The sequence below is a fragment of the Bicyclus anynana genome, chromosome 5 (assembly GCF_947172395.1).
Source record: "Bicyclus anynana chromosome 5, ilBicAnyn1.1, whole genome shotgun sequence".
In the NCBI taxonomy this organism is placed as follows: Eukaryota; Metazoa; Arthropoda; class Insecta; order Lepidoptera; family Nymphalidae; genus Bicyclus; species Bicyclus anynana.
This window is the reverse complement of record NC_069087.1, coordinates 728947-755368: the sequence shown is the minus strand read 5'-3', so window position 1 is coordinate 755368 and position 26422 is coordinate 728947. Positions and strand designations below refer to the sequence as shown.

The window sequence follows — 26422 nt, the reverse complement described above, 5'->3', positions numbered from 1 at the left end:
CATTTCGTTGAAATAACTCTGTTAGATGATCCAAAACGTAAATAAGACGAAAAACGACGTGGTGACTTAGAATTGAATGGTACACCGAGATACATAACAGGGCCGCAGGTCAGGACAGAGGTCAGAATTTTGAGGACACCAATTTTAGCCACACGATTATAGACCAATAAAATCCTAAAAACTAACAATAATTGTTATTATTAGGGATTTTATAATAAGTCAAGTCAAGGGTCAAATAAACAATAAAACGCTAGTATAATCGTTTCCAATATTTTTATTTTTAAATTAGTGGCAGTGAAGTTTATACGAGATGTCGCTTAATGTTACTAACGGAACCCGGATCTCACAGTCGTCGCTACGAATTACAAATTTTGTTACACACACCTAAAACGTTTAAAAACAAATCGAAATTTTGAAAATATTGCGAGTCCTAACACTGTACTCTCTGCTGTAACCAAGATGTTAGTAGGATTTAGTGCTGCTAAAATACGATACATTCACTATTTAACTAACATCGAGAAACTATATGGGTTCCTTGCTGACTACGGAACCCTAAAAAGTTATATTTTGTAATAATAACTGAGATGAACATCGTGCCAATCTAGCTAAAGCCATAGGTAGGTACATCAAATGTTTAAAAAACAATTCAAAGTGATTCCTATATAAAATTGTCAATTTTTATTTTATAAGTATTTTCACATATTTCATTTTATGATTAGAAAATTTAAAGCAAAACGCATTTCATAAACTGTGTTTAAACTTGCAATATTTTCAAACAACTAACAAAATACAAATTTTGGCACTTGAACACACAATACTTACATTATAATAAACACTAAAGAATATTGAAACCAATTCCAGCTATAGGTTTGAGTTAAGAGAATAAGAAAGCATAGGTATTAATGTTATTTTGATCTACAAGATAGGTACAGTTTATATGATCTTTGAGTCATCAATAAAAAATGATCGAAGTAAGCCAGCAAAATGAGATAAAAGCTTACATTATACAGTATTAAAAAAGTTATTAAAAGATAAAATAAACCAACCCGCAACTATCTCTCTCTTTATCATGTTTGTAAACTGTCTACAAAAGACCCCGGAAATAATGGATTTCTTTCGTTAGCATATTCAATTCAAGATTTTTGATATTTCTAGCCATTGCCGTACCATGACAAAACACTGTATCCAAAATAATATTTTTTTTTTGATAAATTGAAGTTTTTTTTTTAGTTTTTTATATTTGCTACAGTGTACAATTTTCATGCATTTCTCAGAATATTTTAGTCTTAAAAAAATATTCAAAGTCAATATGCATAAATATGCTACTCATAATGACTACCTAAAGATTTTTTTTTTATTTTTTACAAGTTAGCCCTTGACTACAAGCTCATCTGATGGTAAATGGTGATGTAATCGAAGATGGGAGTGGGCTAACTTTTTAGGAGGAGGACAAAAATCCACACCCTTTTCGGTTTCTACACGACATCGTACCGGAACGCTAAATCACTTGGCGGTAGGTCTTTGCCGGTAGGGTAGTATCCACAGCCTGAACTAATTAAGAAAACGTCAATCGGTGCAGCCGGGGATCGAACCCAGAATCTCCGTTTTGTAAATCCACCACGCATAATATAGATAGTTTAAAGATACAGCGTACAGCACGACAAGCTCAGGCTTTAAAAGTTATAATCAAATTATACAGATTTAACATTTATCTCGTTCTACTGGCATACTATACAGCATTCTTTCTTTTTGAATACATTCACGTAAATATTACAATTTAAATGAACAATTTTTAATTACAAAAACCTTTATTAGCTTTCAAAATGACAACACCATAAAAAACCATTGGCACATTTAAATTATTTCCTAGACGTGCTTCCTTGCTTGTGGATTATATTAATTATTAGTTTTTTTTAAGTATCGATTAGCCTTACGTATTCTTTTTGCACTTTGGAAATAACAACAGTGACTTCATTCCTACACACTGTAAAATGTACATTTTCAGTTACAAGTAATGACAAATTTCTTAGAAGCTTCCTATAATTATAATATAAAATTTCTCGTCGCTTACTTTTTTTATCAATGATAGATACATGAACTTTTTTCTTCGGCTCAACCTGCATTTTTCTTTATATTTTTATGAAGTTTCTTGGATGTAAATAATATATTTTTGATCCGACTAATTGAAAAGCAAATGCTAGAAAATATGACAGTACCTAGTGAACTTGACGACAGGGGATTGAAGCTAGGACTTCTTCACCTCTCGTCTTCGTCGATTAAGCTATTAAGGCGACTATCATTCGTTTGTTACATTTACATTCAGTTCATTTTAGTTGTTCATCAAAAAGAAGGCTTTCTCATTAATGCGAATAAAATAAAAGCCACCAAAATCTGGATTATCCATAAAATATGGACTATGATTTTTTTTTGTATCACTCAAACAAGTTGCAATGTAATAATACGTAGGTCTAGGTACCTACGATTATCAAACAGGCTCGATTGGTTTCATTCTCCAAAGTCACCGAGTTCACGAATAACCCACCCGGATATTAACGACATTGGGATGAAAATCTTGAAAATTTAATCAAACGACTGTTATTATTTATTTTTAAATTACTTTGCTGCATGTGGCGCGGATTTAATCCAATCTCGTTTTTAGTATAGTTATTAGTATAGCAGTATATTAGTATAATATAGTTATTAACACGGTGGTATTATTTTCATGTAGATATTATTTATCGCTTTAATTATACAATTCTGTCAATCGGTTATAATCGCAGGTTGAGCGGTAGAATTAAAATAAAGACATACAAGAAAATTAACACATTTATGTATATACTGGCGAGCAAATTAATAAAATTTTATTGTTTGAAAATGTCGAGTAATTTCTCATTAGGTACATGAGTAATACAAAAAAAAATTGAAAAAAACACTCGTTTTTTCAATTTTTTCTTATAATATAATTTTATAAATGAATATTTTTATTTTACAGGGAATAATTAATTAATTTTGCAATTCTCTGCCAAATTCCTAGTTACGGATCTATACGACGACGTCACCAAGGGCTGATAAAAATTCTCAACCTACGTAAACTACATTTCATACAAAAACCCAAACGTACTTAGACCATTCGCGAAACCTTGTTTTTTTTTCAGAGAATAGCAAAATCAATCAATTATTCACTGGATAACTTTTACAAATTATCGCCTGCTCTTCTTCAAATTTCGATGAATAGGCACTATGAAATTATTGATATTTCTGGATAGGTACCTAATACTCGTGTTATAGTGTCTCAATTATTATTTTAGCTCACCAGTTTACGTTCATTACAATAATAATATAATTGAAACAAAGTATCTGTTACTGTATTGAGCAAATGACCACATCTCACGTGTAGGGTATTCAATCTAGCCATCAATATATAAGGCGTGATACGTCCAATACTCGTAGACAATTCGTTTCACAGCCATCAATAGCTAATATTTTGTTCTACCAATTTATGTTATACGATTACAATATATATTTATTGTAAATAAAAAAAATATTATAACAGGATTTCTATTCTATACTTCTCTTATTGACTTCCTGGCATTCAAGTTTAAAAATAAATTCTAGTGATGTCCAAAAATGCATTTTAATTGAACCACCTCACTTTCATAGCTGTCAAATAGCTTCAGTAATTCGAGCTGAGTTTCATTACATGGACTCACTAAACAGACTATTTATCGTACATACCTAGATGTTTTATATATTTTAACGAATATAAATAAAACATATTAATCATATAATAATATACATATATGGTGAAAATATTATTATTAGTTCACATAAAATATTAAAACCCAAACAACAATGAACTGCTTAACACGATAGACTTAGAAAGCTGTACAAACAAATCTTAAAATAAGAAAACAACAAATATGTGTGTTTTAATGTTTAACACATTAACACAACATTTGAAAATTACACAAATTGAGGGTACATACCAGATTTAGGTACAAATAGCATTCAAAACCTGTTGTGTATATATATATAATAGTAATAGGTGCATCTGTTCGGTTTGTATAAAATTATTTTAACTAATAACGCCTCACTGTTATACGTCATTATATTAATTACAACAAAAATTACATTATACTTGAAGTCACTGGTATTTCAAATAAAGAATAAATCTAACAGTTCTTTATTCGTAACATTTTTCTCTTTTCTACGACCAACATGTGATTATTTTATGTTTTTTTTTTAATTTCTAATAATAATAAAGTCAATTTCTTATATTTTCGCAAAGTCCCGTTACTCCATCATGAATCTTAGCCACTTTTTCGAAATAGCTTCACCTAAATTTTTATAGCAATAGTATTTTAGAAATTATTTAATTAGAATTAATAAAGACAAGTCACAATATCAAACCTTAAAATCATAATCTTAAGTTACACGTATCAAAACATCAAAATCGTTCTTAAAGCGGAGCTTAACCGGTTCATGATAATTTTATTGTTCTCTGTTCGAACGAAAAAACATAACGATATCATATTATTATATCAAAATAACAGGTCTATCTAATAATAATAACGTCCGCTTAACATTCTAGCTTTTAATTTAAAAAATTACATTCTAATTAAATTTATATTTCTTAAATTAATAAGTGTTGTTTTAAATTCTGCTCTTCTCTAAACTTTCCAACTTTACTGATGAATTTTCCCCAATTCTCTAAATCACGTTAACAAACTTTCAAGAATACAATATTGTAATAAAATTAAATTACTGTATTTTATTTTTCTTTAAACAAATAATAATATTGGACATGAGAAGTTATGGGTGATTTTGTAAACATTTTTCATGAACCGTTCTGAAAGTAGACACACAAAAACAGACAGCACATAAAACGTAAGGTTCGTACACCACAATGTACACTCACGATCGAGTCGTACTCACAAATGACACGCGCGGTGCCCGGGCTCTCTACGCCCTACTTCATAATCGTAATATTACACCTTAAATAACTATACATATGACTCCCAGTGGGGCTGTAAAACTTATTAAACCTCAATATATTATACATTCGTGTTACTTTATCGGTACTATACAAAAATTAAAAACATTATACAATAATAACTACCGATATCATAGAGCTTATAGATACAAGAATCGACTTACAACTACCAAATACCAATTTGGTATGATGACATTACAGTGACGGTATATTCGTATTTTTAGTTACAACCTTTTTTAATAACATTCAGTTTATTAGCTAAACGCTTTATTAATAATATCTATGCAATAGTGTTTCACGCATTCTCGTCTCAAGTCTTCGCGCATCACTCGCGTCATCGAGTGACTGGCTCATCCCTACGCTCGGCCATTTGCTGCTGTAGCTCTAGTCTGTAACAATATTTTCATAACTCAACAGTGTGAGTGTTTTGTCTCTATCTTTATCTATAATAGAAAGAGAGAGATAGAGACGAAATTTAGACTTACAGTGTCGAGTTGTAGAAATATCGTTACAGAATAGCTATATCTGCTGATTGTAAAACTTTTCTGACGGTAAATAAATAAAAAATAAATCTCGAAAACCGCTTGGTGAACAAAGATGAAATTTGGCAGGGAGATAGTCTATAGTTAGTAGGTATCCGCTAAGATATTGCGATAGGCCGGATTAAAGAGTCGCAGGCGTCCGCTAGTTCTAATTAAGACGCTCCGCCCACAATCGAAATTCAGTGAACGTTTTTATCCTCCGACTAAAATCAGTAGGCCTAAGTTGCGCATTATGACATATTATCTATACTACAGCCATATTGGATGTGTCCTGTTTACCAACAAACGAATCAAAAATGAGGGTCTATATCGCTAGTCATTTCACACCTAATAATAATTATTATAATTAATTTGTTCTTAAATTAAAGAATATAAATTCGATTAATAAGCTTTAAACGTTTATGTATTTCATAATTACATTTTATGAACAAACGATACATATGGATCATGAATATTATTAAACGGGTACATACCACGATAAATAAGCAACCACGAAATAAGTTTAAAATCATAAACGATACATAATTTAAAATAAATAAGTTATGAAATTACATGCATTTTCTACCTTCATTTCTAATGTTTTTATATAAAAAGCAACACATCGAGTATGGCTTTAGTATAGTGGCGAGAACAAGTCATTTTTCGACCAATTTCGGCGAAAACGAAAATATAGCTCACTCTTTCGTAGCATTGGGACGAAAGATATATAGTGATATTTCAACACCGCCGCTAGTAGTCGACAAAACGTCTTTTCTCTTCTTAAGATAAAATGTGATGTGATCAATGTAGTTAATACAGAGGTTGTCGGTGACACCATAAGCTAACCCAAATCGAATATATTAGCGTTCTTCCTTTAAAATTGAAATAATTTGATAAATAAATTGTCATCTTAAAATAATGGATGTCGGGAGATTTTCAAAATTTTAAATTCTAACTTATTATACGCAAAAAATAATCAAGATTTAGCAATATTAAAAAGCTACACAAATCCTACAAAAAGTCAGCACACAGTAACACATTATTTTAGCTAATTGAAAACAAAATATAAAATGTAAAATATTATTTCATATAGAATATTATTATTTACGGACACTGTCAGAAAAGTTGAACCTAACGATTAGATGGTTATTAATGTTAGCACATGACAGCAATACTGTCTTTGAAAGCGCGCTAACGTAAGAGCGTGCTATATATAGGTATATATAGGTACTATACGAGTACTTTACATCGAAAATGGGGCCCATGCAGCAGTGTAGGTACTCAAACGCATTGCACAGCTCATCGTATTCGTACCAGAACGATACATTACTGCTTGACGATACATTTTCACCGGTTCTATGCTAACTAGACACGACCGAAGCCTACCACCGGACGAGACCTGAGCCAATCAGAATTTAGGTAAATTAAATTCTCAAATTGACCCGAGCCGGGATTCGAACCCGGGAGCTCCCAGTCGTAAGGCTACACCACTACGCCCAGGCTGTCATTCACACAATCTCCCCCGTGTATACTCAGTTTTCCGCTTGAAACAAAATAATTGTTTTATCTGCCACGACAGCTAAATATCGGCCGAACCAGTACGACAGTCGCAATAAGCATATTTGCAGCGGCCGGCTCCACACACCACGAATATAAGACTATTTATTGTTTTTATAAAGTCCTAACCACAATTTTAGTATATAAATGGTGTTACTCACTCTTCAACCATGGAAAAGACTCATGTTTGAACGCAAATCAATAACCGTCGAAATATTAGGCCTACCGCGCGGCGGCACGGAACGTCCGAAGGCCGGTCGGTGGACTCGCTCTCGTCGCTAACTCGTCTATAATTTATTATTACCTATTATTATTAAAGACAATAACGTCGATGATAAATATTTGTGCTGCTGATCGACCGAGTCGGATAAGTCGATCCACATTACGCTACAGTAAACACCCCGCAGTCGCTCGCGCGACGCGGACCACATCGATTCTGAATGGTGCCCGATGGCTGCCGACTCACCGTCCTAGGAATCGATAGGAAGTCAGTTTCACTTACTTTATTTTGCTATTACATTAACTAGGGCTAGGCCGCCGCGCCGGCTGGCGGGCGGCCATTTGAAAATTTCATAAAGTCTCTGTTGTAGTGCGGCGCTCGCGTGCGGCGCTCGGCGTGCGGCGTGCGGCTCGGCGTGCGGTCGGCGTGCGGCGCTCAGCGCGCGGCGACGCGGCACAGCGCGTGGCGCAGCGCCGCGGCGGCGGGCACGGCGGCGCCGCACAGGCCCGATCAGAGCCGGTCCTCCTCGTCCTCCTCCTCGGCCTCGTCGCCGGCCTCCTCGTTCTCGTCCCGGTAGCCGGGATGCTCGCTGATCGCGTAGTAGTTGCCGTTGTAGATGACGCCGAGCTCGCGCAGCGCGTCGCCGCGGATGGTCGCCTTGATCGTCCAGTTGTAGCAGTCGTCCGACTCCGACTCGCGGTCCAGCCGCTCCACGTCCAGGATTTTAGAGCTGAGCCGCTCGAGGATGATGCCGATGTCCTTGATCGTGAGGTGTCGCTTCTGGTCGACGCTCAGTTGATCGATGAGCAGCAGGAACTTCTCGGAAGTGACGGCCTCGTCCTCGACGAGCGTGTTCTCCGTCTCGCTCTCGGACGAGTCTCGGTCGCCGCGTCGCGCCGACTCGGCGTCCAGGAAGCGCACGTGGCCCTTGGGCCGGCCCTGCGGCGAGGCGCGCGGCTGCGCGTCCTGGATGGGCGACGTGGCCACGCTCTTGTGCACGGCGATGCGGCGGCCCTCCTCGTGCAGCGCGCAGCAGTGGAAGTCGCACTCGTCGGGCGCGGCGCGCGCGGCCGGCGGCGGCGCGGCGCGGCAGTCGGCCGTGTGCACGTGCGCGCGCCGCGCGGGGCCCGGCTCGTCGTGGTTCACCACCGTGATGTGCGGCGGCGCGGGCCGCTCCAGCGACGTCTGGATGACGAGCGAGGGCCGCCGGTCGGGCTTGGGCTGGCGCGAGGGCGAGCGCGCGGCCGGCGACGCCTGCGGCCGCTGGTCCCAGTGCAGCACCACGGTGACTCGCCCCTTGTTGTCCATGATCTTCCATGAAGGCGTCTCATCGTGCAGCTCGAGCGCGTGGATCGTCTCGCACACGATCTTCGGGATCGCCGAGATAGCTGCAACGGAAGAAGGGGTTAGTGGCGGCAGAGGCACTCGTCGGCTTTCTTGACGGAGATCTACGGCTGTCGAGCGTCGTCAATAAAGAGAACTCAGAGAGGGATCGAGAGTAAGAGGCTTATGCTCACCCACACTGCCAAAAAAGAAGGGGAATAAGGAGGTGCGGATAGATTTCCGTCTACCCCTGTAGACAGCACTAAAAGCACCTGCTGAGTTTAAATTCTTAGGCAGCGAGTCTAAAGGACTGGCGTAACGATAATCGGAATGAGGGAAGACCGGATGGCGAGCGCTCACCGGCCTTGATGACGTCGACGCCGGTGGGGTACCATCGCTCGCCGGGCCGCAGCAGCAGCAGCACAGTGTTGGGCGGGAGCGTGCGCCAGTAGTCGCCGTCCTCCACCTGCGTCCCGTCGCTCTCTAGCACCAGCCGCACGGGCTCCCCCGCCGCTACTGACAACTTCTCCTTGCCTGCAAATGACGACACCGACTGCAGGTGTACCATTGCTCGTGATGGACCAACAAATGTCAAGTAACATTTAAAAAGATAAACATTATTATCAGCCTATTTTAACGGAGTCCGCCCATCCTCAAAGAGTGAATATGGAGCTTAGACCGTGCTATTAATGCGTGTTTGACTTTCTATGATCACTATAAGATGTTATGACCAATATAAGTGTATTTACAAAAGAATGGACCAACAAATCTCCTGGCAACATGCTTTTCTGAGTTCAAAACTGTTAAAGAAAGCAGCCCTCGAATTGTGCACACTAAATTCCTAACAGCGCCTGGTCTATTACTGATAATAATGACCCGTGCTTTACGCATGGCAAACACACATATGCAGCGATGTTTAACACCAACATACAGGTTTTTACTGTTAATTTAATGAAGGTCTAGAGTTGTGCTAAGCCTAGGACTTTCTTTCTTGGATTGGACTTGACATTGAAAGGTTAAAGGAGGTTCGATTATGAAAATTATTTAATTGCTCGTTATATAATTTTCATAATCTCGGAGACATTCCTCAATATCATACCGACTTGAAGTTTATGCTTCTTGAGATCATAATTCTGAAGTTAATTTATATGGTAAGGAACTCAAAACTGCAGAGCTATTCTGTATCGATGTTTTGTATAACTCGCAAGTGTGAGTTTCGAAGTCACCTCTATCTTTCTCTTTCTATAGTATCTTGTTAGACAAAGAGAGATAGAGGTAAATCCGAAACATGCACTTAACTCGCACTTGCGAGTTATATAAGATAGCCCTGCTGCACGCATTACGGGCTCTTAAGTTGAGTAACGTCTATAAAGACGGGTGTAAGTCTGTGTGCTCTTCAATAGGTGCACTAACCTCTGTGTATGAGCTCCTCGAAGCTAGTTACAACCAACCCCTTCCTCACGTTGCGAGAACTGTCCCATATCTTAAAAGGCCTCTTCCCTCTAACCTCCTGTAGACAAAAACACCGCTTTAATATTGAGCCTTAATTTACAAATTAATTATTCTCACAGTCAAACGTCGATCATTCACTCCTATTACTATGGATAGCTAGAGTTACAGACATACATTTTCTCCATCAACCAGTCCCTTCTACTGCTACTATTCTCTAACACACTGGACTAAAAACCTGCGATAGAGAGACCTAAGAACAAAATGACAAATTTTATAAAAGCTCAAACTTTGTCAGACTCACAGAATAGGAATAGGTGCTCTTTGCTCAGTTTATTCTCTCACCATCTCAGACCATTTAGCATTATTAAAGTAATAGGGATGATGACTAGGTTTGAATATATTGATTTTTATGATACATTCGGGTAAATAAAGTCAATGTTAACTAATTTATACATAAAAAGCATAGATTGTGTGGATATTTGCAAAATAAATAAGAATAAAAAATCTTTTATCGTAATTAGAAGAAATTTCATACAGTTTTAGCTTCCTAACATTAAATGTGACGTTTTTTAATATATAAACTATAAACATAAACGCACAAATAACAAATATATTAGTAATTTTGTTTGAACGCCCATACAAATCTAACGATCATTATGTACCTACGACGTCAGTTCGTACCATTTTGTATGGGGAGTTTTTCAGGGACCCGCGGCAGCGCCGCAAATCTAACCCTATAAATCCCTGTAGCTCTGAAAGTAATGATCGCAGATATCCTGTTTACAAAATTACTTTACTATTAGCATACTCCTAACTTTTATACAATTTAAAAAACTGTCATCATCCCTATTGGTCTGAGCCCACCATAAATAACTATAACTACGGTAGGTAAGCATGAACCGTGGTAGCTTTGGTTGATAGCAGGTTTTAATCCATATCCTTATACATAAATTATAATATTAAACGAACAGACAACATTCTTGTACTTCTTAAAAAAACAATTTGTATGTACTCGTATTTTACTACTCCTACTACGAGTCCAAACATAGTTTTTACAATTTTTATCTGTTTTTTATTCGAAAACGCTAAACTCAGGAAAATTTCAACGGGAACGGAAGAATAATATTTGACGGTGCTGTCGAAGTGTTGCTACGACGCTTTGGGCTTATAGACCGAAAAAAATATATAACCAAAACGTATACGTTTTACGGCTTAGGATTTGCTCTCTAAGCTGAACTTTCTGCTTTCAAAGTCACCACAGTCCAAATTTCATAGTTGCCCACCTTACTTGCGGTCTATGGTAAAAGCATGGGCTAACAAAATTCCAGCTTTTATAGATTACGAAGGTCTGTTCAACACAGGCTTTCAACTTACGTTACACACTCATCAATTGTAGTACAAACTTACATGACACATATTCACGTTTTCTTATCACCACTGTCAACTATTAATGTGATTAATTACATTAAAGATATTAAATAAGATGAATTAATAAGATAATTTTTAATATAAGATAAATTGGACAATTATTGTTCCAAAAATCAGTACATTATAAACATCCATTCATTATAAGATGCATAAGTTGTTTCTACTTGTTTATGAATTTAATGCTTAATAATTAAATAAAATGAGCGCTAAAAAGCAGGGTTTCTCTAGATGTAATGTAATGACAATAATTAAACCCAAAATGTTTAAATTTAAATTAAAACTGTTTAAAATCTGTGAATATGAAGAGTTGAAAAGCTTTTTTTAAAACAACCTGTTACTCGTAATGATAAACTTTAATAAATTTTCGTATCGAAAAAATTGCATTAAATTTTTCCATAAATTATTTACCATTCACTCAATTTTCAAACCAAATTATTGTATTTGTACTAGGATATCATGAAATACAAGCATAATACGTTCCACTGTGGGGAAACTCAAAATCATAGTACAAAGCGTATGATTCAGGCATATTGTAACTCGTGGCGCTACGGCGTAGCACCGTAGCGGCGTAGCCGGCGTCCGTAGCGCCTGCACTGGATGCAGCGGTGCAACGCCCGAACGACCTGACCCCCGCCCGCACCCCGCGCGCCTTCTCACTGACACACCCTCCACCGCACGCACTGTGCGTTGACCTACTGACATCGCCCGAACGATCTTTAATCTAGACTGGACTAGCCCACTATCCACAACCCACTAGCCAGCCCAGCCCAGAGCCGTGGCAACTATCCTAGAACCTACATAACAATCAACAGGCGTAGGCTTCACCGCCGAGAAAAATGGGACGTTGTAATGATCAGCTGATTTCCTAAGGCAGGGGGAGGAAAAATGTCAAAACATCGCGTAAACTAAATTCGATTATGAAGCGGGTCTTACTGCAAATTATAACTTTACTGGTGATTTATGATATGTCAGGTCAGTTCACATCGACCGAAGAGGATTACCTATATGAGAAATAAACTAAACCGATTTCGATGTGATACACTAATAGCAGTTGAAAATCTACATTCTATGGCATGCTCTATCGTAGTGCGAATGATATGCGGAAGTTTGTAGATCAATTTTAAATTGAATATCCAAAAATTCAACTTAATCTATGAAATAGTTAAAATTAATCATCGAAATTGGTTCAAGTTAAATAAAGTGTGATATAAATTATATCGTCCAAAACTAATATTTTCGTTAAATAAATGTCACAAAAACGCTTGAAAATTGATCACGTATAATAGTATGTCACTTCCAAAATAAACTGCAAATAAAACCGCAAAAAGGAGTATATTTACAGACATGGGATGATGAGTGCATTACATCTGCTAGGCTGCCAAAGTTACCTCTTGTATTTCGACTATCATTTTCACGATGCACTCACTATCACTATTGAGTTCACTTCAAAGTCACTTTCCGTTTACAACAGTGTTTCATTATTAAATACATTCTGTAATTTTATGAACAACAATGAAAAAATATTTACTCCGTGCTTAATGAAGAATCAATGTACATAACCGAAGAGTAAACGTAAATATCAGACACGTCTTTCAATCGAGTGATATACGAATACAAGTCATAAAGATACAGTCTTTACAATAGAAAACGATGGGTACAACCCAAAACGCTATAGACACAGAAACGCCTTCGATTAGAAAAAGAAACACTGAATAACTTGTAAAAATCTTTCATAGGTATACCCTAAACTGTATAATTGGGAACATATCTATCTAAGTTCAAAACGGTACTTTTTTAAAATCACTTTCATTTATCGTTAATAAATTCATTTATTATGTGGTAAATATAGGTAAAACATCCTCGTCAGAGACACGACAGTCGCGTTGTACGGTGGCGGCGAGCGCCGGGCAGCGCCGCGGCCGCACTGTCGGAGTCGTGACTCGTGACCGGGTCGCGGCCCCGCCCGCCGCACTCCCCGCACCCCCGCGCTCGCCCGTCCTCCCCCCGCAGCCCGCGCCAGGAGTCGGGCCCGCACTGCAGCGCCCTACCCTATGCCGTAACCGTAACATCTTCGGAATTAGCAACCCCGATAATGCACTTTTCGGCCCACATGTAGCCAACGTGTGTCCTACTTGGCAAGCCAGCCGATTGAGCTGGTTAAGCTGCTTCGGTAACTGTAACTGGACTGCCAGTTTCCCGTCTTTACCTTCGCTCCGCTGAGCTGTCTGCCTCAGATGCGATCTTTAAGTTTTAATCGTATTGAACTATTATCGTACTTACTCCTAACTATTTGAAATTTCTAAAAATATATTTTGTAACGATCATTATCAGATAATGATCGAAACCAACAGCTTAACGAGCTCTCCGGGGCACTTTTTTTTCACACACAAATTTAGAAGGTAAATGCTCAATATTTTGTAGCCTGACACAGGATTCGAACCCAGGACCAGGACATAGGATTGAATCAATAAGGGATAGGATAGGAAAGATTTTATTTAATTTTAACAGGTGAATTGTTACATTCAAACTTATTACTAATAATAATAGCCCAGTAATATGATATCTGCCTCCGATTCCGGAGGGTGTGGGTTCGAATCCGGTGCGGAGCGTGCACCTCCAACTTTTCAGTTATGTGCATTTTAAGAAATTAATTATCACGTGTCTCAAACGGTGAAAGAAAACATCGTGAGGAAACCTGCATACCAGAGGAATTTCTTAATTCGCTGCGTGCGTACCCCCTTTCATTCTGATGAGAGACTCGAGCTCAGCAGTGATCCGAATATAGGTTGATAACGACCCATATTCGGATATACACCGACTACGCCGTAGCTCGTAGACGCTCTACGAAAAATAATATACCATTTCATTAATAAGTATAAGTTTTCATTATGCAATTATTTAGTGTTTTTATGTAAAATATTCATATATTTTCTAAATTTTTATATATATATTTATATTTATATTAATTTATTAAATTAATGGAACAACCGAACTCAATGAAAGAGTAATTATTATTTTTAGTTATTTATTAGTACCTTGCAAATTCACATAATTATATGTATTAAAACTGGCTTCTACTTCTACGTATATATAGCAGACGCCATGCGGTTTCATCCGGGTAGTTTATTTTATAGGAATGAAATATAGCCAATTAGAATTTTGCAAATCGGTTCTTTAGTTTTGGAGCCTATTCAATACAAACAAACAAACGAACAAATCTTTCCTCTTTATAATATTAGTATAGATTATATTTCTGTATAAATACCAGCGTTTTAGTTCGAAAAATGTCTTTAGTTTTTGATACCCCTTTGGAACCACGATATAGTATTGGAACCGAAGTATTTTTTGTAACAGACCACTCACGAAGTAAGGCATATTTTTTTGGATTTCACTGCCGGACAATGCTTAATTTCTAATTTTTAAATTTAATAAAACAATATTACTCATGATATCAGGTCGGTATAAATATTTCGATCTCAAACAATGCAATGTTGTCAAATTAAAGAGTTGTGTTATGCATTTTCGAATTTCTTATTCCCATCAAAACAATATAAAAGACCAATGTCTGAAAAACTTTGTGATTTTTCTGACTTTACCCCTAAAAAGATATAAAGGGGTGGAAATTTCTTATATATTTATATTTAAAAAAAAATTGATTTTTTAAGTTTATTTTTGTAAAATGATTGATTGGACTATTTAATATATACTAGGGGACGCCCGCGACTTCGTCCGCGTGGAATTTGGTTTTTCACAAATCCCTCGGGACCTATGGATTTTTCCGGGATAAAAAGCCTATGTGTTAATCCATGCCATAATATACTAAATTTCAGCTAATTCGATTCAGTAGTCGAGGCGTGAAAGAGTAACAAACATTATTTTCAAAAAAGGAAACTATCCGAAAAAAGCATCGAGCGTCCGATAGTTGTTTTTTCATAAAACTTGACCCCGAGTTCAACGAGGATGTAACTTGAGGCATTTTTTTTTTATTTTTGCAAAAATTGTCATAAAGAAGATGTCTTTTAAAACGTTGGCTAAGAAATATGAAACGTTACAGCTTAAGTTGCTCGACGTATTAATTGGAGCAAGCGTGTATGCACACATACACACAACACGTATTATACACACGGTGACCATATTGTTTTATCTGATAACAGGATGCATTTTGAAATAGAATCCGAAATATTCCACTAAATACCAAAGTCAGGACACCCAATTTAACTGGCCAAAACAAAATCGGATGCACCGAAGTAGCACTTACCTTATTTAGCAAGTAGTAACCAGGTTTTATCATAACACTAAATTAAGTAAATACTTGCCTAAGGAGTAAACTATTTTTATCCGTTCGTAAACACAGAATAAACATACTAAGTGTGGTATATATTTCTATTTTTAAAGATTAAATTGTTGTTGTGCTTATAAATTTGTTTATAATAATACTTTCCGGCTTAAAGAAGAATGTTTGCAGTGTCTAACGCATTTTCGTTAAATCGAAATTCGTTTAATACAAATAAGTCGCATAAAAGAACTTCTTTTTAAACTATCCTATCACATCATACTAGAACTTTTAGATATAAGTATGGCGGTAGTATTTCCGCAGAGATCTCCGTAACAAAGAGCTCTACTACTAAAGCTTGAGTCGGGACCGTCCTACAAAGACGTGGCGTGTGGACGCGCGAGTCATACACCGTGCGGATGTGGATGTTGGAGGGCGTTCGTCGCGCAGTCGGAAATTCCTCAACGACGTCTCAACGCTTGACAGCTCGGAACACTTGTAAACTCAGCCTTGATTTTAAGCTTAAACTGTGTCATGTTTGGAATGGCAATTAGGAATTATTTTTATACTAATAAAACTAAAAAAAAACTAGAAGAAAACTCTCACGGTGCTGTTACATGTTCAATGTAAATCAAAAGCAAAAGTAAACCATAATATTGTAATTGGAATGTATGTAAATACAAGCAAATCCTATTAATATTATAAACGTAAAAGTTTGTATCTATGTTACTCTTTAACGTCGCAGCTATTGATAAGCTGAAATTTTGATTAACACATAGACTCCTAGATTACCCTAATTTCACGCGAAAGAGCTGCGGGTATCAGCTGGTAATACAAGATATTTTCGATGGTTAGTACTTTGAGGAATGGATTTTCATGCGGTTTTCGTTTATAGATAGTGTGTTTCGAGAGAAAAGTTTAAGTAAATAATCTGTCAAGGTTTTATATAGGCTGTTTAAAATATGACGACAATTGTTTCTTCAAAGTTGAAGACTTTGAATGTTTTCACACGCAATAGGTCGCTTGGTTAATATTTAAAATATACACTACTTACATATATTATTTTAAGTCAGTTTATCTACCTCTCTTGCGCGGTGGGCTGAGATGTGGTTCTCCACACCGAGGCCATAGGTTCGATTACCAGCTTGGCTCATTTTAGTTTATATTTTCTGAATGGGCTCAGGTCTAGTCCGGCGGAGTTCCGGCATAGACATAGCGCCTAGAGATTTAGCGTTCCGATACGATGCCGCGTAGAAAACGTCAGAGGTGTGGGTAGTATTAACTTTTACATCCATCTTTCCATCTTAGACTGCATCAGAAAAAGACTAACTTGTCATTGAAAATAAAGTCACGATATTTTTTATTCTTTAAAAGTTAGCCCTTGACTACAATCTCACCTGATGGTAAGTGATGATGCAACCCAAGATGGAAGTGGGGTAACTTGATACGAGGAGGATGAAAATCCACACCCCTTTCGGATTCTACACGACATCGTGCCGGAACGCTAAGTTGCTTGGCGGTAACTAGCCACGGCCGAAGCCATCCATTATATTGTGGTATTATTGCGTTTGTTATAGTAGATTATTGTAACAAACGCTTATAATAATTGCAAGCACATGGGGCTAAGGGCACTCGTGTTAGTGGGAAATCCTCGAGGACGTCTCGAGCCGACGCCGACAGCCTGAAACGCTCTCCTCCCGCGGTCTTCGTTTTGGTTCAAAGTGTATCAGATTTTTTAAATGTCTACATTTAGTTTTAATTTTGGCGATTTTGTATTCTTTTACTGATTTTTTCTTAGTGCCAAAAATAATTTATACCGGTAACTTCTTTAACGGTTTCAAACGCACAAAAAAAAATTAATAAATAAAATTCAACCTACTTCCAACACAAAAATTAACCTACCTACTAAACTAAAAAGAGAAAAATAACAACAAAATGTTACATTCTGATCTGTGTGCCTAGTGGGAGTTTTCAATGTTTTCTTAATGTTACTATCGCGTTAACGTAAGTACGCGAATTTATATGGAATTGAAACATTTGTGCAATAGTGCCACTAGATGGCGCTGTTTCAATTCCTTAGAAATTTGCGTTTACGTTAACGCGATCGTCACAGTATCAAACTGCCACTAGGCCCTCAGTTTGAAGTCTATGAAGTGAAGTATTAATGCAAAACGTTTAAATTGCAAAATTGCTGTGGTTCTTTCAGAAACGGATTTATTTATTCTTAATTCACGTATACTATCATTACGATAAGGATAAAAAGAATAAATAGATATTAATATTACCTCTTGCTAGCAGATAAAAGCAGAAGGGATTTTTTCCACTCATCAAATCAAATCAAACCAAAAATCATTTATTTCAAGTAGGCTCAGTTTACAAGCACTTTTGACACATCAGTTGACTATTTGTAAATACTATTTGATTCTACCACTGGTTCGAAGAAACTCAACAATTGCTCTTTAAAAGAACATACAGTATTATAATTAACAATTGATGACAACATTACAATTTCTTATAGTTTTACTTGCTGAGTGAAGGTGGAAGCTGATCTAATGCCCTCCAAGCGCCTGTATCTTTAAGGAACTCATCAATGGTGTAGTGCAATGTTTGTCAAAGTAGGGTACGCGAACCCTTAGGGGTTCGCCATTCGACGGTAGGGGGTTCGCGACAAGATTTACGTAATGATGGCTTGATATCTGATACCAAGTAAGAATTTAGGTTAAAATTGTCCAAAATTACTCCTAACATTGAAAACATTTGCGACAAGAAACAAGTATACCCATAACATTAAAATATCATGTCCTACCTTTAATTAAATTTTTTCAAAACAAAAACCTTATTTTTTCAACATTCAAATTTATTTTTGTCTTTAGGGGGTGGGGGTCATTAGTTAGCAAGGGGTTCGCTGTCACTTGGAAATTTTAACAGGGGTTCGTGGAGCCGAAAGTTTGAGAAACCCTGGTGTAGTGTAATCAAGGTCATGTTTATCATTATATGAAAGCAAATAACTATGCCTTGGTCTTGGCCTATAGTTAATAATAATAATAACTATGCCTTAACAATCATAACTATCTTCGATATATCATTGCGTATTATATAATCACAATCTTATTATTATCTAACCGCGTTTGTTTTGACAAGTCTGATGAGGAAACCTTTGTGGTGCGAACTTGTATGTTTTCATTAATGGACATAACTAGGACTCACACCAGACGCGTAGCTACCGCCGTATCAGCAATACCAAGAGATACGGGGCCCCCGGAATACAGAGGCCCCTTACGTGTTAAAGCAACAATTAGTAAAATATAAAGCACAATATCACTTAATCTGGTGCTTCCCGAAACAAAAAAAAAACATATTATAAAAATCTGTTAAAAGAATAAAAAAATATATAAAGATTATTGGAAACATCCTACATAGTAGCTATTTTTGTTTCTTTTGTGGGAAATCTATTTCCCTTCATTTGGGCCCTACAATTAATTTTGATACTTGGCCCCTGCAAGTTGAGTTTGTTGTGGGCTCTTCTCGTACCAAGGCGCTTTGGAGCCCTCGTACAATCGTTTAATTTAAAGTTTTCGACTAATTATTATCACCATTATCTTAATTATAATATTACCTGACGTTTCGAAAGAGCTTGTAAACTAAGCCTATTTGAAATAAATGAATATTGATTGATTGATTGATCTAGGCACGCTACGCCACATACGGTCAAGTCTGCAGCGCGCCCAAACTAAACCATATTTCAATATTTTTTTCACTGCCTAGATCCAAGCGCTCTGTAGACTTGAAGGTGGATATATTTGACCCGGATCAGCGACCCTTTTGGGTAACAGACTTCTTGTAAAACAAGTTTTTTCAGTTATACGTATAAGGTTATAGAAGATACTATTTATTGCGAAAATTAAATCAGATGGGGATGAAACAAGGGGGGTTTTAAGGTACATTATTAACAACCTTTATTACGTTTGAATATTTGCTGATAATTAGTTTTCACAAAGCTGAAAGAGAAATAAACAGGTAGGTCAATATGATCTATTCATTAAAAATTAAGGAAAAAGTTCGCCCTTAAATAAAAGTTACTTACGGTAAGCTAACGTAATGTTTCATCGTCATCGTCAAGTTTTTTTCTTTAGACCTGTCATTATTAAATTTTACGATAGAATATTACAATGCCACGGATATTATTAATGGAACATTTATATGAATTAGGAACAAGAAAGGACCTAAAACGCTTCCTTTCACAACACCCACTAACTTCCTATACACAAATAAGAGCTACTTTTGTATTCTATTTTAAGTATAAAACTTAGGCAAAAAACTTCCGCATATTTAACAGCAAAACGCCCTAAATATACCTATCAAAGCGGCTACTAGATAGTACTGCTGACTATAAACATTTTTAAAACTGCGTAAATTTTGTCTAAATTCTAGAATTTTGACAAATAGTCCTAATAGACAAGGCGCTGTGAGGATGTGAGTGTGTATTAATTCGAGGACCACATACTGTTTACTGTTTAAATTGCATATTCTTAATGATAAAACAAGTAAGAAAAGTGCAGTATTGTTTTCCCTAATAATTGTTTTCAAACTTAATTTATTAGAACTTAAAAAACAAACTACAAATTATAACTCAATTTAGTTAAGCTGATTTCTAATTTGATTGAGATTAACGAACATCAATTTATTTTTTACCGAAAAAACGGGGCAGGTTCTCAGATCGACGCTTTTTTAAGATGGCTTTGGTATTTAGCAGGTTTCAAAATTCAAGTGCTTGTAGCGAATAGCCCTACCATGCACCGGTTCAAAAGACAGGATCTAAGAGTTTGCAAGATACTTTTTTTTTCAAGATATTTTGATTTTTTTTTTGTTGGGGGACATTATATAATCGATAATAGAAAGAAAAAAATATTCATAAAAGAAGCAAAAAATATTTTTTTTCGATTTTTTGTCTGTCTGTCCGTGTTTTTTTGTTATTCAGGCATCACGCTGAAACTACTAAATGAACTCAAATGAAACTTAGTGCAGTATAAAATTCCTTTTAGAAAAATTTATGTCTATAAAGAATAGCTGGCCAAGTGTGTTGTGAACTTTTTCTTTAATTTTTTAGATTAGAACGATTTTATGAATAAATTATCGAATTGGCTAGTCAGTTAATTAATTAAGGGATATTTCCTATAGCTTACAATATTTTACTTTAGACATTTTTTTTTATTGAGAAAGAATACAATAAGGAACTTAAGCTAACTTATCCTAATAACTATACAAATCATGCCCACGTGGAATGGTGGCAAGAATATTGGCTGCATTTCAGCGCTGGACAGCCAGGCTGAACCTTTGCGCAAAAAAATGAGCCAGCCTTTCTGTCGCCAGTCGAGGCAACTAGCCGCGGTGAAATGATTCGGTAAAATTTTTTGGCACTGCGACTCCATGGTTCAAGGGTTTCCACGGCAAAAGGTACAAATATGTAACTCTCTGTCAGAGAGGCATACTTGATCCACTTATCAGTTTCAGCTTTTTCTTTTTCTTAAAACATTTTGTCTTTTAATAAGTTCCTGTATAATACTCTGCTAATGAACGTTCCTCCGACCAATGATATTCACATCGTTTATGGAAACTTTATGTGAAGATTAGCGCTAAGCCGAGGCATTAATATGATCCCCCGCTTCGGCGAAGCGTCACGATCGCTTCGAGATTTTGTAATGCCTTAATTCTTACGTGATATTTTGTGTCTGATAGTTATTAGCCGCGACTGTGCCGTGTTAACTCAGAATGTATGCTATAGGAACATGTTATAGGCAATTAATTATTTATCAGTGGCGTTGCTAGGCGTGGGCAAGCAAACGCCCACGGCCTCGCGCTAAAGGGGGCCTGGCGAGGCCTTGCGAAGTAATTTTGACTTAACTACCTTAAAACTATACGCTACCGTGTAATTCACGTGATCATTCATGAAAATTGCGCAAACTGTTAATAATAATTTTGTTCTATAAAATGTTATTTTAATTTTTTCGTTCTTAATGTTGTGTAGTGACTACATATTATCTAATATATAAAATTCTCGTGTCACAGTTTTCGTTGCCATACTTCTCCGAAACGGCTTGACCGATTTTGATGAAATTTTTTGTGCTTATCCGGTATCTATGAGAATAGGCCAACTATTTTTCAATCCCCTAAATCCTAGGGTAGGTAAAAGTAGGGTATGACTAGGGTAGGGGTAGGGTTGAGGTACGGTAGAGGTAGGTTAGGAGTAGGGTAGAAGCAGGATAGGGTAGGGATAGGGAAGAAGTGCATCATAAGTCAAAGCGAAGCTTGAGCGGGTCCGCTAGTTCTTTATATGTGTTTGTCGGCGAGTGAGTTATTTGGTCGGTTAGCAAAATCTACGTTAATTATTGTGATAACATTAGAATCAGGTTTTCATTTAATTGGGATTTAATTGTTTACTGTTTAAATAAATAAGACTGTAAAAGGTTTATCAGGTGACTCTTGTCCAATAGCATCACGTCCAAATGGCGCGCCCCACTGTAGCCTGCTAGTTAAGCAGTTCAGTTGTAATCGTATTCTCGAAATGGATAGTCGTCTTCCATTTGTTAAATAGTGATGGTGCAATAGTGTAATAGTGATAGTGATTCAGGAGTTCAGTGTGTGAGTTATTCGTATAGTCCGACCATTGCATTGTTAGTTCTTGGCTGGGAGGCGACACGAGTGGAGAAGGGGAGTATTAGTATACTGTTAAATGATGCTTTAACCCTGCTACTAGCGTTTGCCAGTCTGTAATTTCACTCGTGGCTGCCTTAGTGCCATACGCTAGATAATCCTGGTTTACATCTGATAGTATCAGCGCTATACTAGATCAGTATTGTAGTTAGAGGGTAGAACTGTATTAGTAAGTTAAGCGGTCGTTCCGGTATGTGGATCGGTCGTTGCGGTATGGATTTTTTGGTACAAAGAGTAGGTAGCCTTTGTATTAATCCAGAATATTATCTATTGTCAATTTAAATTTCCTCCAAATCAGTTAAGTAGATGCGGCGTTGAAGAGTAACAAACATTGATACAAACTTACGCGTTTATAATATTAGTAGGTTTTATAAAATGGTACCAATAAAATTCGCGGTAAGCACTGCATCTAGATGAGATCTATACCACTTTCTAGATTTCCCTTTGAGATCGCCGAGGTGTAAATTGTCTGAAGCAGTATCACAGATTTAGCTGGCGGGTTTTCTTAAAATTTTCGAGTCAAAAGTTAGACATATCTAACATCGGCTAATTAAGTGATGGCCTTGTTAGTTGTCATAATCGTTTGCTTTATAATTTCACGAGAAAATGCGTTTTTAAAGAGAAAGCATTTTTAAATGGCTGTCATCTTTGAGGTCAATCTTCTTTTTATTCAATGGTAAGCTAGTCCTCGACTGTGATCTCAAACTCACCTGATGGTGAGTGACGACTGCTAGATCCCAGCCTATTTTTAGTAAGTTATAGGTTGCCCTCTACTCTAAGAAGGGATCGGTCTAACTTGGTTACTGTACCCATACCTCTCCGTAGCATTGTACCGGAACACTAAATCGAAGACTAATTCGATTTTTTGATCTCAAAAACTACTGCATCGATTTTAAAAATTCTTGTACCAATGGAAGGCTACATTATCAATGAGTAATAATTTATCACGGGAATTGGAACTCCGTGGGTGAAATTGCGAGGTTCTGCTAGTCTTCTATATGTGTACTAATATCTATACTAATATTATAAAGCTGAATAATTTGTTTGTTTGTATGTTTGCTTGAACGCGCTAATCTCAGGAACTACTGGTCCGATTTGAAAAATTATTTCAGTGTTAGACAGCCCATTTACGGAGGCTATAGGCTATATTTTATCCCCGCATTTCTACGGGAACGGGAACCTCGCGGGTATAACCGAGCGGCGTCAGCTAGTTAAACATATAGAAAGTTATCTACAGCAGGATAATGTCTGTCGGTCAGCTAGTTTTATATTAATAACAAAAGTATGGTACAAAAAACACCGAGCTCGTTCGCTCAGATATTAAATTGTTAAAAAGCGTAATAAACACAAATCCTCGCTTGATTAAAAGTTAAATTCTTTAATAAGTTTTAGACTTACGAACATGTTAAATAATGTAACCTATTTTATGTAAGAAACCTGTGTTAGATGTATAAATAACTTTTGACTTCTTTAATAGGGTACCCAAACTTATTTATAGTTTAGTTAATTATTTATGTTTCATCTTAAAATTAATAGTGAAATGAACATCAAAATGTATAAAATAAAAATTTCTTCACTTCTGCTGAAAAAAAATTGTGTAAAAATAAATAGCAACATTTTTAAGAGTGGTTTCATTAAACTTTACTAAAACTTAAAGTTTGTTAATTTAATTTTTGGTGTGTATCCCATGTCCCATGTTTCTCAATCTCACCTGATGGTAAGTGATGATGTAGTCTAAAATTTTACTCTTTAACGCAGCTACTACTTAAGCGATTTGGCTGAAATTTGGAATGGAAATAGATTTTACTTTAGATTAACACATACTTTTTATCCCGGAAAAATCCATGGCTCCCACAGGATTTGTGAAAAATCCACGCGGATGAAGTCGCGGGCGTCCGCTAATTATGAATTCAAATATTTCGTATAAGGTGTTATAATGCTACCAAACGTCCAAGACAAATGATATAGGTATTATATTAGGCTCGTTTTGAAAAGTACTACTACCATAATTATTTCTGCCACACATATTATGAGGTTTAACATCAATGCCTCATACTGAGAGGCGCAGGACAGCGTATTGTATAACTCGTGCGCATTAACTTGTCAGCTGGCTATAAAACACAACCATACAAACAGAGTACAAACATCATTCGAGCCAGGTGTCAAGTTAACCCACACGAGCTGTACGTGTTTCTAGCATTGCTTAACCCTGTGTTGCCGTGTTATAGACAATGGTTTTCCACTTACCGTCAAGTGGCCAATCAGCTTATCCTGACATAGTACGAGAACCGGCATAAGAAATATATACGCTTATCGGTATTTATTTGGGATAAGAAATTAATGATGGAAAATATTCACATAGACACATCGCAAATAGGTTGTTGTTGTAACTGAAGCTGGACAATATTAAATGATTAAATTTTTTATTAAATTTATTTAATCTACTTCCCTAATTAGTTAATTTAAAAAAAATCGTACACTAGTTAATAGAGTATACCCAACAGAATTTAAAATGGAATGGTTGCCTGCTTTCACACTGCAACTGTGGGGTTGCCAGACATAAACAGTTGAGTCAATGTTATTATGTATCCTCGTCAGTTGTTTCATCGTCTATTATGTCCAATGATTCATTGCTTCCTAGATATTGAATGAAAAATACGTCTGGCCGTAATTTAAGAAGGCTACCTTTGCAATGTGTGATTGTGAATATTATCTGTCATTAATTTTTCATCACTAATAAATAACAGATGAGGATTTTTATTTCTAATGTTGGATCTTAGACCATCAATTATTATTACTAGAAAATACATACCTAAATATATACAACAGTATTTTAAGTTCACGCTGCTGCTTTCCAGCAATTAATCGAACACAATTGTGGACCATTTCTTAACCTAAATCTACGTAGTTTGTGTAGTACTTAGTAATAGATCTGTTACTAACAAGAAACCTTCATAGTATATCAATATAATATGATACAAATAAATTCATATTAAATAGTCTAATTCAAGTGGAGGTCTTATTATCATGACTATTTCGCCCTTTAAATTATTTTCGTGGATTAATACACCCTGTTCTGTTCTACAGAGCTCAAATTCATCAAGAATCAAACCCCATGCAAAAATTTAGTATAGTAGCGCCATCTACCGATTGTGAGTCGTAAAGCCGTTAAGAAGGAGTTCACTGACATACTCAAGTACAGAAGAATATATAGATATATAATATTTGAATAAATTTATATAACAGAAAAGATAGAGTTGAGACGTAAACTGGAAAGCAAAGAGCTACGCGGAGCGCTACGCTGCTACGGGCTACGGGCCGGGACTCACGCATGTGCCCTACTAGCTACACTTATCTCTACATTTCTACTCCTCGATTCCTATTTAAAGTGAATCACTAATTAAAACGAAACTCTGGGTCACAAATTTCAAAACTCTGCATTTAGAATGTTCATCACTAGACAACCTGATGTATGTGATCATCAATCTCGTGATAATACCACAAAAATGACGTCGTCTACACAACGGAGCGGAATCTAAGCGACAGTTCTGAACATGGAAAGGCTGAATTCACATAAGGGTGGCATGTAATCTGGCACAGATTCTGAATAATGATGGTTGCATGTGCAACGGTGTACGGCAGAGCGAGAGGGACGCGCACGGCGCCGCGGCGCGCGCGAGCGGGGCGGGCTGCGGCACCGTCTGCTGCACCATCACGTCACTGACACCGGGAGGGCTGGTGGTGCTGAAGGCGCGCGCGGGGCGGAGTGCCACGTCTCGGGCGTGGCGGTCGCCGGTTACGCAAGAGGTCGGCGGCGGCGCCGGTCGCGGTTACCTCTCTGGCCATCGCGGCATGACCGCCGGAGGCCGCGGGCGCGCGCTCACGCCGCCATCTTCGAGGGGCACAGCCCGGGACGCGTCAGACTCGCGGTGCTCTCGCTGCGC

The 26422-nt window shown here is 37.0% G+C and overlaps 1 protein-coding gene across 2 annotated transcripts; it reads right to left on the bottom strand.

Moving 5' to 3' along the window:
• Window positions 1-256: 256 nt before the first annotated feature.
• Window positions 257-26422, bottom strand: LOC112052738 (uncharacterized). 2 transcript variants are annotated; one of them, XM_024091926.2, is made up of 5 exons: window positions 26313-26422; window positions 12883-12986; window positions 10028-10124; window positions 8975-9148; window positions 257-8679 (listed from the first exon to the last, which is right to left on the bottom strand). In XM_024091926.2, exons 2-5 carry the CDS (start codon window positions 12901-12903, stop codon window positions 7802-7804), a joined length of 1170 nt encoding a protein of 389 aa, XP_023947694.1. In that variant the 5' UTR covers window positions 12904-12986; window positions 26313-26422; the 3' UTR covers window positions 257-7801. The 2 variants fall into 2 exon arrangements, with proteins under 2 accessions (XP_023947694.1, XP_052737665.1); XM_052881705.1 differs by lacking the exon at window positions 12883-12986.

Excerpts from the sequence above, each read along its gene's own strand:
- LOC112052738 (XM_024091926.2), bottom strand. The coding sequence starts at position 12,903 with ATGATAGTCGAAATACAAGAG. Across the intron at positions 9,149-10,027 it reads CGAGGAGCTCATACACAGAG|GCAAGGAGAAGTTGTCAGTA; the intron begins GTTAGTGCACCT and ends CGTCATTTGCAG. Across the intron at positions 8,680-8,974 it reads CGTCGACGTCATCAAGGCCG|CTATCTCGGCGATCCCGAAG; the intron begins GTGAGCGCTCGC and ends CTTCCGTTGCAG.